The sequence below is a fragment of the Paroedura picta genome, chromosome 10, assembly GCF_049243985.1.
Source record: "Paroedura picta isolate Pp20150507F chromosome 10, Ppicta_v3.0, whole genome shotgun sequence".
Lineage (NCBI taxonomy): Eukaryota > Metazoa > Chordata > Lepidosauria > Squamata > Gekkonidae > Paroedura > Paroedura picta.
This window is the reverse complement of record NC_135378.1, coordinates 13301017-13316616: the sequence shown is the minus strand read 5'-3', so window position 1 is coordinate 13316616 and position 15600 is coordinate 13301017. Positions and strand designations below refer to the sequence as shown.

The window sequence follows — 15600 nt, the reverse complement described above, 5'->3', positions numbered from 1 at the left end:
AGGGGAAGTCATGGCTGAAAAACTAATTCAGGAAATGCAGCCTTGAATTGCACAAGCAATGGAAGAATGACAAGATGCTGGGTTTGCCTGCAATAAAGAGCTGACAGTGACAATATGGGAGTAGAGCTCATGGACACTGCAAAGGTAAAACCAATCTCAGAAAAGTTTATCTGTTGCAATATATGTCAAGAAAAGGAACCCAAACTCCCAGTGCACAAGAAATTACACCAGTAGTTGGTTTCAGGAAGGCAAGATTGGAAGATATTGTTATAGGCCATGCAAGGGAAATTTTACAAGACCACAACAAACAGGCAGCTTCAAAGCAAAAAGGTTTTATTCAGGATACATGGTTTGCAAAGCATGGAGAGAAAGCACCTAAAGGGAAGGGTGCCGTCTCTGGAGTCTTGGATACAATACAGTTAATTTTATAACCCCCGACGCGTCATCCCTATCTGTCCCTCTAACCAGTCAGGTTACGCGGAGGGCTCCCAGTCTAACCTATCACCGACGAATATATCTTATTTCATTTTAATTCTTTGTTTCAGTGACTACATAGAGCAGTTATTTCTGTAGATATGTTACAGAAGCTACATTTTACAGACTCAAGGTTACCTGGAGAAACAAAGAGATAACTCTATATACATGTGATGTTACAGTAGCCAGCAATACACTCTGTCTGACCTAAAAATAAACCATGAACAGACTGTGGCTAAAGTGTGTGTATGACTAAATTGTGTTCCACAAACTATACAATCCATATCAATTCCCCCCTTTTGATTTTTAACTCTTCTTTGTGGAGCACATTAACATTTTCTCTCTATCTCTACTGTCATAGTCTCTTCTTCACTTAAATCTGTATTTGGGAGTGGTTTATACTCCCCCAGGGCTAATATTTTAGCTTCTGTTTGTCTGGAAATTATGTTTTCTATAGCCCTTTTTAAATTATTTATTATCATAGGAATAAGACATGGCAACAAGAGACAGAGACCTAGGATTAAAATAATTCCTCCTACCATAGTTTTAATACCTCCAATTCCCAAAAACAAGTTTCCAAACCAATCATTGACATTTAATCCATTCCAAGTTTGTACCGGGACATGGGCAAGACCTGTCATTTTCTGTGTAATTTCTTGAATAACATTCTGATCATCATCTATTTCAAGACAACAATTTGAGAGATTAAACTTTCCACACACACCGCCCTCAGCAGTAAGTAAATAATCCAAAGCAAGTCGATTTTGATAGATTGCACTTCTAAATTTAGTTTGCTTCTGTGCTATTAGGTTCAAAGCTCTAGCAGTTTCATTAGTAATTAGCTCTACTACTGCTTGTAATCTAATAATGCGATTTAACATATAAATTGGGGTCCTATATCCATAAGACCCATCCTCAGCCCAAGTAGCTGGTCCATAGTACTGTACAATTCTTTCAGGTGGCCACTCATTGTCTTTCCACTCCCCTATAGTTAAAGCACGTTTCTCTCTTGGTTGATAAACTCTTTCCCCAAGAGATTGCCCTTGGGCTCGTGGGATGAGGAAGAATGATGGTCTGAGCGTCCCTAATGTACAAGTTCCATACCATCCTTCGGGTAGGTGTGTATAAGCAGTTGTCCCACAAATCCAATATAGGCCTGGTGGGGCCACCCAGGGATAAGAGGCATTTCCAAATTTCCAAATCTGAGCACAAGTATCTGTTAAATTTTCCCATGGGTTAAGCAGAGTAATATTTGACTTTGTCCACCAAATAGGAGTGGTACCATTGAAAATATGAATTCCTTTACAGTTTAAGTGACCCATAAATTGTCTTTTAGACATTGGATCACTCCTTTTGGGCATTTGAATACAATATTGTCCCACCAGAGAGGTGTATAGGGGCCACTGATTTTGGCCCTTATGGGGCTCAACTAAACCATTATCATATGGAATTGTAGTATTCCACTTCCACTCTTGGGTTTCCCAGGGCCATTGGTCTCCTATATTTGTGCCACCACAAACATAACAATTAGAAACATTTAGACTTACTGCAATTTGCTGAGCCAATTCTAAAAATAAATTAATAGGCTTTTCAGGAACAACATCAGGAATTTTGGCTTCTTCCCAGTATTTATGAAACACTTGATGTTTTTGCATGGCTATTTGTTCAGACACTATAGCAATGAACAGGAGAACTGCTGGATCTGAACCAGTACCATCAATTAAAAGACTAAAGCTGTTCCCATAAACACCAAAAAATTCTCTTGGTTGTGGAATTACAAAGGTAACAGGGTTACAATGACCTATTGAACATTTTGGAACAGCTTTGCCCTTTTTCAATGATGGCTTAGTCTTTACAGAAGGCAGCCAGGTGGCCCACCTAACACAATCCCAAGAGGGTACAAAATAAGTGCTTTTATATGTGAACCTCCTTGTACATCTTGTCAAACCTATTGCAGCTCCCATATACTTATCATTGTGCGCATATGCCAATTCCCATGCCAATCCTCCACATGTCCCCCTTTTTCCATTCAAGTTTATGGCCATGCAGGCATCGAATGTGATAGAAGCAGGAACATCTAGGTCTTTGACTACAACTTTATTAATAAGCACTCCCCATTGATGAGTTTTACGTACTTCTAACCAATATCTTTGGGGTTCAGTGTCTGGGTTATAACAGAAAATCTGGGAATTTTCCTGACATCTAAAATACAGTGTTCCATTATGTCTACATTTTTCCCTAAGAGGAAAAACACATTCATAGTGTGTTCTATATAAAAGAGTTTGCAAGACCTGGGGGCCTTGACGTGTGGTCTGAATGCAGGGTTCGCAAGGATCTGGTTGTCTTGTTTGTGAACCTACTAGAAACAATATCAGATACCACCCAGAGTAAAACAGATTTCTAATTGATTTGTTTGTTTTCATCATCCTGAGTCTACTTTTCTTTTCACTAAAATCCTAAATCGCTGGAGTGTTCAGATGGTTCAGAGTCTGAGGAGGAAGAATCCTCAGAGTCTGCGTGAAGGGGATTATTAGGATTTGTGCACCTTACACAATATTCCTGGTGCCAGAAACAAATTGACTTATAAAGATGGGCTGGGTGTGTTATAGATTTACTCAGGTGACTCCCAGTTTTTTCCCACACTCTAATAACCTCCGATCCTGGCCTCTTTTGAAAATAAAACCTTACCTTCCACTTCTGGTGGAGATTACTGTCTGAATGTTGAAAAGCTACTCTTCCCCAATAGGAGTAGTTATCGGGGTTTTCCTCCACCCCTGTTTCGTCTCTCCAAATTCTCCCAAAATAAAAAGGACAAAAGGTACCTTCCCAAATTAAATATGGCCCATAAGGAAATAGTAAACAATTTTCAAAGGCTCCTGCAAAAATAAAATATCGAGTCTCCGGGTTCCAGGTAGGATCGTCTTCTTGATAACAACCAAGGCTCATGAGTTCTTCTGTGTCACTCGCTTGAAAGTCAGTTTTAGAGGGTCTGGAGATGGGTTTACCGTCCACTGGTCCTCAGTTGGGGGTTCTGGAACTGCCTTCACACGAGTGTGATGTGTCCAGCCTCCTTCTGATGTTCGGACTGCGGATTCTGTTATCAGCAATACCTGGAAGGGACCTTCCCAAGATGGTGACAAGGGTTCTGATTTCCACTTCCGGATTAAAACCCAATCTCCTGGCAAGTACGGATGGACAGTCACTTCCAAAGGTGGAGTCTGATGTAGTAGGCCTCTTTTTCTGTGACGAGATAAAATAGAGAACAGGGACAGCACATACTTCTTGATAAAAACATCTTTGAGCTCATGGATGCCATCTACTGGCGTCTCAGAGGTAAGGTCCCAAATTGAATATCCATATAACATTTCAAAAGGAGACAATTTGATACCTGTTCTTGGTTTAATTCGAATATTAAACAGGGCCAAGGGAAGTACCTTAGTCCAGGGGAGGTGACTCTGCATAACTAGCTTCTTAAGCATATTCTTGAGAGTCTGATTCATTCTTTCAGTGGCTCCTGAACTTTGGGGATGCCACGGGGTATGGAGGTTCCATTTTACCCCAAGTAGATGCATAATGCCCTGCAACACCTTCCCAGAGAAATGAGTTCCTCTGTCAGAGTCAATCCTTTCAGGAAATGAAAATCTGGGCCCAACTTGTTCCAGGATTAATTTTGTAACCACATTGGCAGTTGCCCTTACAGTAGGAAAGGCTTCCACCCATCCAGTAAGTTGGTCTGTGATCACCAAACAATGCTTATACCTGGCCACCAAGGGTAGATCAATGAAATCAACCTGAATGCTTTGAAAGGGTCTGACAGCTAAAGGCCGACCACCTGGCTGAGTTTCATGCCCCCCCTTCTTATTAATCTTTTGACAGATTATACAAGTTTGGGTTATTTGTTTGGCGATGGTCCATACACGGCTTCCCATAAACTTTTGAAGGAAGGCATCAACTAGGGCACTGGCCCCCCAGTGACCTCCCTCATGTAAAGCTTTAAGAACTTCTCTGGTGACTCCTTCTGGGAGCCATGCACGACCATCGGGAAGGGTTAACTGACCATCTTTTTCTTGTGCTCCTTGAGCCTCAGCCTTTTCTCTCTCCTTCTGAGAATATACAAAAGGGGGTTTGGGGCCTATTCCCTGAGGAATTAACGGTGCTAGGAGAGCGGAGGAAATTAGCTTCCCCATGGCAGCTTGTTTTGCCTTTTCATCCGCCCACCTATTCCCCAAGGCCTCAGGAGATCCACCCTTTTGATGTCCTTTGATGTGAATAACAGCTATTTGAGAGGGTCCTTGTAGTGCTTTTAAAACCTCTTGAACTATTTTAATATGGGCGACCGATTTTCCCCGTGAGCTTAAAAGTCCTCGTTCATTCCAAATTTTTCCAAACACATGGACCACTCCACAAGCGTACTTTGAGTCTGAATATATGTTTATGCTTCTGTCCTTCCCTAGTTCCAGGGCTCTTTTGAGGGCAAACAGTTCTGCCGTCTGAGCTGACATAGATGGAGGGAGGGCTCCAGATTCAACCTCTAAGCCCCCTTCCTCCACAATGGCATACCCACTGTGTCTTTTGCCATTAATAACTCTAGATGACCCATCTATAAAGAGATTAATGGCTCCTTCTATGGGGGAGTCTTCTAAATCCTCCCGTACCTTAGTTTGCAATTCAGTAATTTCTATACAAGGATGATAAACAGTCAGAGCATTTCTCATAGCAGGGGAAAGACCCAATACAGGGTTTGATCCCTCCCTTGACTGGAGAATTAGGTCTGGCCTTTCTAGAAGGATGGCCTCCAGCTGAAGAAGTCTCGAGTCTGTCATCCACTGCCTTGCTGTGTGGGTCAAAATTGATCTAATCTGATGTGGGGAATGCAATAGCAAGGTTCCTCCCCACACAAATTTTCTTGCCATTTTCACAGCCAAACCTGCAGCTGCACAGGCCTGAAGGCAGTGGGGCCATCCTCGAACCACGGGGTCCAACATTCTAGAAAAATAGGCTATTGGTTGTTCCATCCCACCTTTTTCTTGGGTTAGAGCCGCAACCATAAATCCCTTCTGAGCCAAAACATACAAGTGAAAGGGCTTTTTTAAATTTGGCAGTCCCAGAGCTGGAGCAGAGAGAAGGGCTGCCTTAAGGGCCCGAAAAGCTTTGACCTCCTCCGTGGTCCACTCAAATCTGTCAGGTTGTTCATCCCTCAGTTTAGAAGTTAAGGGTGCTGATAGGGAAGCAAAATTCTCAATCCACATCCTACAGAAATTGACTGTTCCCAGAAATCCTCTAAGTTGTTTCTTTGTCTGTGGTAAGGGTAAGTCTTGGATTCCTTGAACTCGTTCGGGATCCAAGATTTTACTCCCCTTCTCTAAAATGTGTCCAATATATTTCACACGCTCTTGACAGAATTGCATTTTCTTTTTAGAAACTCGCAACCCCCTGTCAGCCAAAAAATTCAACAAGCTGATAGATCCTTCTCGAACCTCACTATCACCTTCCCCACTGAGCATCAAATCATCTACATACTGAGTCAGAGTGACCCCTGCTGGTGGAATCCACTCACTAAGAACTTGCTTCAAAATTTCACTAAAAATAGTAGGAGATTCTATGTACCCCTGGGGCAGCACTTTCCACTGAAAACGGGTTATCAACCCAGTAGTGGGGTGTGGCCACTGGAAGGCAAAAAGTTGCCGTGCCTGCTCAGCAAGGGGGACACAGAAGAAGGCCGATTTCAGATCAATTACCGTGTAAATCCCATGCTCAGGGGGGACGCTGTTCAAAGTGACATAAGGATCTGGAACAATAGGGGCCCTAGGGATGACAATTTTATTTATTTCTCGGAGATCTTGTACCATCCTATAGGTTCCATCTGGCTTTTTAACAGGGAGGATTGGAGTGTTGTATGGAGAAACAGAGCTCTCCAACAAGCCATCAGCCAGCAATTCGGCAATAACTGGCTGAAGTCCTTTCTTAGCCTCCTCTGTAACCGGGTACTGTTTAATATAAACTGGGTTGGCATGCTTGAAAGAGACCGTAATCGGTTCAACATTCAAGAGGCCGGGGTTTCCAGGAACTGCCCACACAATGGGAGTAATTTTTGTTTCATCTTCTGCTCTTAGTGCCCCCTGAAAAACAGTACAATTTCCTTCTCCCAATTTTATGCTTATTCCCAATTTTACCATGAGGTCTCTTCCTAACAAATTCAGTCCACTCTGAGGCATCCAAAGGAAATCATGTAGGAGTTCCCCTTCTTTCTGTCCCTGCGGTTTAATCGCAAGGGGAGCCAGAATTGGAACCTCCGTGGGGATGCCACTTACCCCCATGACACGCATTTTTCCCTTAGTTTCTTTCATTCCAATTATGCGGGAAGATAGAGTAGACCTGGCTGCTCCAGTATCCACCAAAAAATCAACACATTGTTTGTTGGGTCCAACCTCCAAGGTTAACATGGGCTCCGTGGAGGATGGACCACTATAAAGGAAACCCTGAACCCCCTATTCTTCATCTTCATACTGGAGGGCTTGGAGGTAGGTATTCCGTTCATCCCTCCCCCTTCTATTAGGGCACTCCTTCTTCCAGTGCCCAGTCTGTTTGCAAAATGCGCAAACATTTCGGGGCAGAGGAGCTGGTGGCTGGGAAGATTCCTGTTTCCACTGAGGGGGTTGATTCCCTTTCTTCTCCCGGTACCCCATTCCTGGTCTAAGAACTCCCCGTCCTTTCCCTCCTTTTTCTTTTCCCTTCCACTGTGTTTTATTAATCTCCTGCACTGTCTGTACCATCAATTGCACCTTTCGTCTCTCCTTTTCTACTTCTCTCCTTACCATTACCTTCTGTGCTTCATTTACTAGATCAGATAAGGGTTTATCCACCAATCCCTCAATCTTTTGCAATTTTTTCCTAATGTCAAAATAAGAGCCAGAAATGAACTGGAGTTTCAGGGTTGAGGCATTTTCTTCAGCATCTGGATCTAACCCCGTAAACCGTCTCATGCTTGATTTCAGTCTATCCAAATACTCCTGTGGAGTCTCATCTTTTTTCTGGGGTTGTCCAAATGCCTTTTCTAAGTTCACAGTCTTAGGGACTGTTCTGCTCAATCCCTTCAGAAATAATTCACGGAATTCTGTACAAAATTTCCGGCCAGCCTCACCCTGAACATCCAGATCCTCTGGGGTCCCACTTGGAACTATCTTCTTAGCATCTTCCATAGTCCTTGGCTGTGCTGCTCCTCCTCTCTTAATCCAAATTTTCCTAGCCTGTTCTATACCACTATTAATAACCTCATTGTTGGTTAATTGTCTGCTAATATGCAGGATTTCAGTAGGTGTAAAAAAAGAAGGTCCCAAAAGTCCATCTAATTGTTTAACAAATCCTTCTGGGTCTTCTTGAATTTTGGGGAGATGCCCCCTCATTCCCCGGATGTCAGCAGAAGTAAGGGGCACCTCAACATAGCCAATCTGGTTATTTCCCTGGGGAACCTGGCGAAGAGGGAACACGGTGGCCACATTAGATTTCGGGGCTGAAGCTTCCACATTAATGGCTGGCTGTCCTGAGGCTGCCTGCATTGTTCTATCTCCCCAATATTCAGTTCGGTCATACAGATCTTTAAGCTCTGCTGGCCTAATAATGCGTGCAGAGGAAGGCTTACTTCCCTCTGCAGGCCCCAGAGCAGGGAGATGACCAGGATCAGCTGCACCTTCTATTCCCTCCTCCTCATGCACAGAACCATCAGGGCTAGGGGGGTGATAAGGAGGGGGAGGAAGACAAGTGAGCGGATCCCAAGTTTCATTATTCTGTTTGGAAGGAGCAGAGGGTTTTACTATTTTGTCTCTTACTGCCATGCAAGGGATGGCCATTTTAAATTTTCCTCCCTGCACTACTTCAATCCATTGCAGAATATAAGGGATTCCCTCTCTCGCCTCTGGTGACCCTTCTCGTTCAAACAAATAAACATACAAAAAATGACAAAGATCTGATCTACACGAGCCCAAAGGGGGCCACTTGTAATTATTTTTCAGAACATATTTTGGCCAAACTTTCATGCATAAACGTATCATAGTAGGTTTAAATCCATCTTTTTTATATTCCTTATCCCATATTTCACACATGTGTCCCAATGGACAATCTTTAGGAATTACTATCTGACTGTTCGCAGAAAGCCTGGGACCTTGCGCAGGCTGACTGCCAGCAGACGGGGCGTCCCCCGGATTCCTATTTTTAGAAGTCTTACTTCCCATTGTACAGCGTTTTCTTCCAGAGCCTGTCGTCTGAGTCTTTCGGGATTACAGTCCCACGGCTGGCAGCCTAATGCTTTTTAGTTGCCAGTCAGACGCCCGTTGATAACACACAGCAATATATTTTTCCAGAGCCTGTCGTCTGAGTCTTTCGGGACTACAGTCCCACGGCTGGCAGCCTAATGCTTTTTAGTTGCCAGTCAGACGCCCGTTGATAACGCACAGCAATATATTTTTCCAGAGCCTGTCGTCTGAGTCTTTCGGGACTACAGTCCCACGGCTGGCAGCCTAATGCTTTTTAGTTGCCAGTCAGACGCCCGTTGATAACGCACAGCAATATATTTTTCCAGAGCCTGTCGTCTGAGTCTTTCGGGACTACAGTCCCACGGCTGGCAGCCTAATGCTTTTTAGTTGCCAGTCAGACGCCCGTTGATAACGCACAGCAATATATTTTTCCAGAGCCTGTCGTCTGAGTCTTTCGGGACTACAGTCCCACGGCTGGCAGCCTAATGCTTTTTAGTTGCCAGTCAGACGCCCGTTGATAACACACAGCAATATATTTTTGGAGCAGTGTTCTTAGATAACACATATATTATTGGAGCAGTGTTCTTATTTAACCAATCTACTCACCAAGAATTTCAGTGATTTCCCAGGTGTCACCAATGAACCTTATTGCCGCTGCCAAATGAGGGTTCTTGACTCACCGACTGCGAAGCAATGGGGCTCCTTCAGGGCTAGTAAAAAAAAACTAGGGCGCCTCCCCGAATGAAAGACCAAGAGGTTCTTCAGTCGGTGAGTCAAAATGATCCAAAAGCGGATCCCACTTCTGACACCATTTGTTATAGGCCATGCAAGGGAAATTTTACAAGACCACAACAAACAGGCAGCTTCAAAGCAAAAAGGTTTTATTCAGGATACATGGTTTGCAAAGCATGGAGAGAAAGCACCTAAAGGGAAGGGTGCCGTCTCTGGAGTCTTGGATACAATACAGTTAATTTTATAACCCCCGACGCGTCATCCCTATCTGTCCCTCTAACCAGTCAGGTTACGCGGAGGGCTCCCAGTCTAACCTATCACCGACGAATATATCTTATTTCATTTTAATTCTTTGTTTCAGTGACTACATAGAGCAGTTATTTCTGTAGATATGTTACAGAAGCTACATTTTACAGACTCAAGGTTACCTGGAGAAACAAAGAGATAACTCTATATACATGTGATGTTACAGTAGCCAGCAATACACTCTGTCTGACCTAAAAATAAACCATGAACAGACTGTGGCTAAAGTGTGTGTATGACTAAATTGTGTTCCACAAACTATACAATCCATATCAATATTTTGAGCTGAATTATTTATTTGTGGTTCTTTTTGTTTGACTGCTGGCCTTGAAAGACTTAGAAATTCTTTCTGGTGAAACCATTTTTCAGTAGCCGGGTTTCAGAGATGAACAACTCAGGAGAACTGAGGAGATTAAGAACAGTGGGGAATATTGACTCAGAATGCTGAGAAACACACAGAGACACATGTTGAGATCACCAGGGGATCCTCCTTCACATTTTGATCTCTCAGAGGCAGTGCTGTTGTCAAGTGTCCAGAAACTCCCTCCCACTGGATATGCATGCAGGCACAGATGTGGAATTGATCTGCTGCATGGCTCTGGACTAGTTTTCCACACATTTCTTCTAATATCTTATGGAAAACAGAGCTTCAGCTGTTTTAAAAGGAAAATTAAAATGCACTGGAAATCATCCCTACTATTTGTTATGATAAACTAGGGGCAAAGCCCGTTGCACCCAGGAATGCCTGACCTGTGGCTTACTGGGTGCTGGGTACATGGCAAAAGCATAAATCATGGTTTTGACATCCTCCTCCCACAGCTTCCCACTCAATCTTGAGGTCCAATGTGATGTAGTTAAGCAGGCTTTCTCAAACAGAGCTTCATGAAACTCTGGGATTTCTTGATAGCCCTGGAAAGATTTCCTGAATGGGTGGGCCTGGATGGAGTGGGAAGGAAAGGGGCTATGTTTCCTGTGCAATCACGCCATTTCTGGGTCTTCTCGAAGCCTGAAGACTTTTTCAGGGGCTTCCTTCTTTCCTTCCTTCCTTCCTTCCTTCCTTCCTTCCTTCCTTCCTTCCTTCCTTCCTTCCTTCCTTCCTTCCTTCCTTCCTTCCTTCCTTCCTTCCTTCCTTCCAGAACAGTTCTCCTTCTTCCTTGGAGATCAGTTGTTATTCCTGAACATCTCCAGGCCCCCACCTGGAAGTTGGTAACCTGGCTGGCTGCATATGGAGGAGGAGTCAGGAATCAAGCCCAGCTCTTGAGATTAGAGTCTGCTCCTCTTTAACCACTTCACCACATTGATCTCAAGGTCGAATGGAGGGGGGGGCAAGAATCCAGGTAGTATGTGCTAGCACCCATTGTATTCCTGTGTGCAACAGGCTTTGCCTCTAGTTTTACTAATAACTTTAGGTGTCAAATACCATCTATAGCAGGGGTAGTCAATCTGTGGTTCTCCAGATGTTCATGAACTACAATTCCCATGAGCCCCTGCCAGCAAATGCTGGCAGGGGCTCATGGGAATTGTAGTTCATGAACATCTGGAGGACCACAGGTTGACTACCCCTGATCTATAGAACATCTTATACCAATTTACACATAATGATTGACACTTTGTCATTTTCACATTTTTACACCCTAAGTATTCTCATTCCTCCATTGTAATAGTCATGCCAAGAGTTTTGAGAAAACAAACTGAATTTGAAAAGTCGATAATGCAGGATAAACCACATCGTCTGGGTAGAATTTATAATGTCTTGCTTAAATATGAAGAAGATGAATTCTTATATGACACTTTTCTCTACCCAAAGGAATCTCAAAGCGGCTTCCAATTGCCTTCCCTTTCCTCTCCCCACAACAGACACCCTGTGAGGGAGGGGAGGCTGAGAGAGCCCTGAGATTATTGCTTGGTTCATCAGTGCTGTGGCGAGCCCAAGGTCACCCAGCTGGCTACATGTGGAGGAGCGGGAATCAAACCCGGCTCGCCAGATTAGAAGTCTGCACTCCTAACCACTACACCAAGCTGGGTCTCTGAGACAGAGCAAGTGAAATCTTGTATGATGAAGTGGGGTGGGTGGGGAAAAGGAGTTCAATTATTTAATTCAGTCTTTATTCAATTCAGTCTTTTATATGCCTTAGTCCTTTGTATTAGTATAAACTATATATTTTTAAATAACTATGGAGATTTGACTTTGAAAGATGGCAAAACCTTTGGCCAGGGTTGGCCTTCTCTAGTGGCAGAGGGACATGTATTGAGTTTAAGAAATGCTTCTATTTTATGTTAATACTCTTTAAGCTACGTTAAGCAATGTGTCTTCACCTTTATGCGCTTCTAAAGGTTTGGTGAGTGCTAGTTAAGTTTTAGAACAATTTGGTGTTTGCATTCTTACTGACTTCCACTACTTAACTGACCATTTGAGAATAATCTTCATTTCATTGCTGGAGATTTCTGGAGATATCTGAATGTCATGTCAAATGCAATTGCCTTTGGTTAGAGATTTTGAAACCACGCTCCTAAAGCTTTTTAAAGTTACTTTCCGTTGTTAATGTTTGCACTTTGATAACATTGTTTGTGCATAAGCCCAGCTGCCATGATAGCTTGAGAACACAGGTGTTTGTTTATTTTTCTCTAAGCAAGTCACCTGTATTATATCTTGTTTGGGAACAGAGTTCCGCACACATAGGATAATGCACTTTCAATGTGTTTTGGCAGCTGGATTTACCTGTGCAGAACAGGAAAATCTACTTCTAAAGTGCTTTGTACATGCATTATCTATTGTGTGCAGAATAGGATGGTTCAAGGATGTTAAGGTTACCTGTCAAAAAGGTTTTAGAACTGCATATTTAGTGATCTACCTGTGAGGTACCTCTGATGTATGCATTGGTCAAATGATGCTTTGCATGGGTGTGGTTAGTAATCTATATCAATATATGTTTGTTTACAGTTAATGGTTTTCAACAGCATAAGCCAGGAATAAACCTGATTTTCAGGCTATATCTTCAATAAACTCTTCTGAATGCCTTTCTCAACGAGGGTTTGGCGAAACCCTGAGGTACCTTTTTTGCCCTGGAAGGGTTTTCGGAATGGGTGGGAGTTAATTAATTTTTTCATATATCTTTAAAATTTGTTAAACATTTATTGGGTGACTAGTAGGAAAGCCCATTTGTAAAAATGGGCTGTTCCAGGGCCAGTGAGAAGGCTTGGCGCCCCCCCCCCCCACTAATGGGCGGCCACGCCATGGGCCGGGAGAAGGCCGCAGCTGCACAGGCGGCCCCCTCCCTCCCCAGGGATGGTGGCTGCCTCAGCGGCAGCAAAAGAAGCTGCACGGTCCTTTGGTGCTCCCCCTCATCCCCGGGCCATGTGCGTGGCTGGCCGGAGGGAAAGGAGCAGGGCCGCTGCGTCTTCATTGGCTACTTGGCCCTACTCCTTTCCCACTGGCGAAGCGTCTTCCCCCGGGCAGCGACTTACCGGAGTGGGCGCACAGAGGCGAGGATGGCCGACTCACCAGGGTGCACAGCCAAGGACGGGCCAAGTAGCCAATTGGGAGCCGCACTGCGCACGGCTCCCCATTGGCCACTTGGCCCCAAAGTGACACTCGGAGGGGCCAATCAGGAGCTGCAAAGCAGCTCCTGATTGGCCCCTCCGAGTTTTTATCACGGACTCGGCTCGCCCCTTTCTCCTCCCCATTAGCCCTTACTCTTTTATTTATACCGCTCCACAGGAGCGGTTTAAAGATATGACTATATGGTCATGTCGTCTTGCCCCCCATGGCCAATTATGGGCCTGGAGGGGGTGTGAAGGGGAGGGGCCCCAGGTGAGCATGTCCACACCTCTGTTTCCCAATCACATTCTGCATGATTGTGCCTGAAGAATGTTTCGGGGGGTTCTCAACAGTAAAAAGTTGAGAAAGGCTGGCCTATGGAGTAGCAGGGGCTGTTGCTGGGCTACATTAGCTGACAAATGGGAGCTTTCTTATTTGCAGCCAACGCTACCTGTGGAGCTTTGGACAGCAACTGTTCATGTTTCCTGAGGGCTGCAGAAGTCCATCCCACCCCCTCCCCTTGCCCCCCAGTTGCTTTGATGATCAATTGATCAGCACTGGCATGTGGATACTCTCCAACACACCATCCTGCGACTGTGACTAGAGAGGGGAGGTCTATAAATCTAATCTATAACCATGAGCATCAAAATAAAAAGGGTAAGGGGTCATGGGAGGAGTTTGGTGTTAAGGGTTATGGGCCAGTCAGGTCCATCATTGGCATCTGTACATCTCTGATTGGGTGTCCACCCAGTGGCTGTCCAATCAGATTAGAACTCCGGCCCCTAACAATCTTCCCACAATTCTGCTGCTTCTTCACAGTCTCTGGCTCCTCAGACACCGTTCTTGAAGTGAGTGAGCTGCCGGGGGTGCCTGGGGGCTCTTTGGCTTTGCCCTCCTGAGGCAATGGCTCCTGCCTACAGAGTTTAGGGAAGCCAGCCTGTGTCTTCTCTGAGGGGGGAGTGCCCACCATCTTCCCCCTCTTACAGACCCTGGGGCACGCCAGCACATGCCAAACTGGGTATTCTGAAGGATGAACTCTCTGGTACTCACTCAGGAGGCTCACGTGGACTGGAGGGGAACTGATCTCTGCCATCTGGAGATCATTTGTAATAGCAGGAGTTCTCCAGGTGCCACCTGGGGCCTGGCAACCCTAGTGGCTAAACCAACAGTTGAAACAGAAGCAGGGGCAGCTGAATGTTGTGGACAAGAAGAGCTCCACTCATTTGAGGCTTGACAACAAACCAGCCACTGCGTTGACACTGTTGTGTGGGCCAACCATCCAGATATGTTTTTCCCACTCTTCTGCTGAAAATTCCTTCCACAGTGTGAGGGAGCAAACGTCTCACATAGCTTTTCGGATCAGTAGGGAGTTCAGTGTCCTGATGGGCGGAGGCTCAGCTTCCAGGTGGGACCTGGGCATCCCCCAGCATTACAGCTCATCTTCAGATGAGAAATCAATTCCCCTGGAGAAAAGGGATGTACTGAAGGCCATTGTATCCCATTGAGGTCCCTACCATGCCTGGCCAGTGGCCAGCTGTGACCTAGCCACCCTGCAGATAAACAGCATGCAAATGTGCTATAAGAAGAAGAAGAGTTGGGATTTTTATACCTTGCTTCTCACTACTTGAAGGAGTCTCAAAGCAGTTTGCAACTGCCTTCCCTTTCTCTCCCCACCACAGGCACCCTGTGAGGTAGGTGCGAATGAGAGCTCTGACAGAACTGCTCGGTCAGAACAGCTCTCTATGGTCATTGCTCTGCTTTTCACACATGATGGGGCGTTTGCAGCCCAGGAAAGGACTGGCTCAGCTTCCCTAAGTAGTCATGCATTCAATTACCATTTAAATAATTTATGAAATTGCTCAGGATCTGCCTCCTGACATTTCTGCCAGGCTTCATCAGCACATGGCAGTGAAATTGGATTTAATAGTTATTACAGCTGAGGAAAGGAGGAGAAAGGAGGCAACAAGGGAGGAGAGACGACTCATTTCTCAGCCAAAATACTGGGCTTCAGGTCCCAATTGAAATAGCAGAGGCACCCACACCCCAGAGGAGCCAGTGGGGTACAGCGGTGGTTTTAGGCATGCCAGCCTCCAAGTGGGGCCTGAATGACCCCCACTTTTACAAGTGCTTTCCAGATCACAAAGATCCATTTCCTTGGAGAAAGTGGTTGCTGGGAGGTGGGGATGAACTCTTTGGCATTTGTACCCCTCCACAATCTCCGCCTTTTGAGGCACCACTCTCAAAATTTCCAAGTATTTCTCAGCCCACAGCCGGCAGCCCAAGTTAGGCAGGCCCAGATGCTGG

General features: G+C 44.9%; 1 protein-coding gene across 1 annotated transcript in view; it reads left to right on the top strand.

Annotated features, from left to right (window-relative positions):
- The window catches only part of LOC143819692 (uncharacterized), a 36103-nt gene extending 21908 nt beyond the window's left edge, over window positions 1-14195 (top strand). Inside the window, exon 6 of the mRNA XM_077301597.1 lies at window positions 14116-14195. Within this exon, the coding sequence (XP_077157712.1) occupies window positions 14116-14195 (80 nt within the window). The remainder of the gene's footprint in view (window positions 1-14115) is intronic.
- Window positions 14196-15600: the final 1405 nt, after the last annotated feature.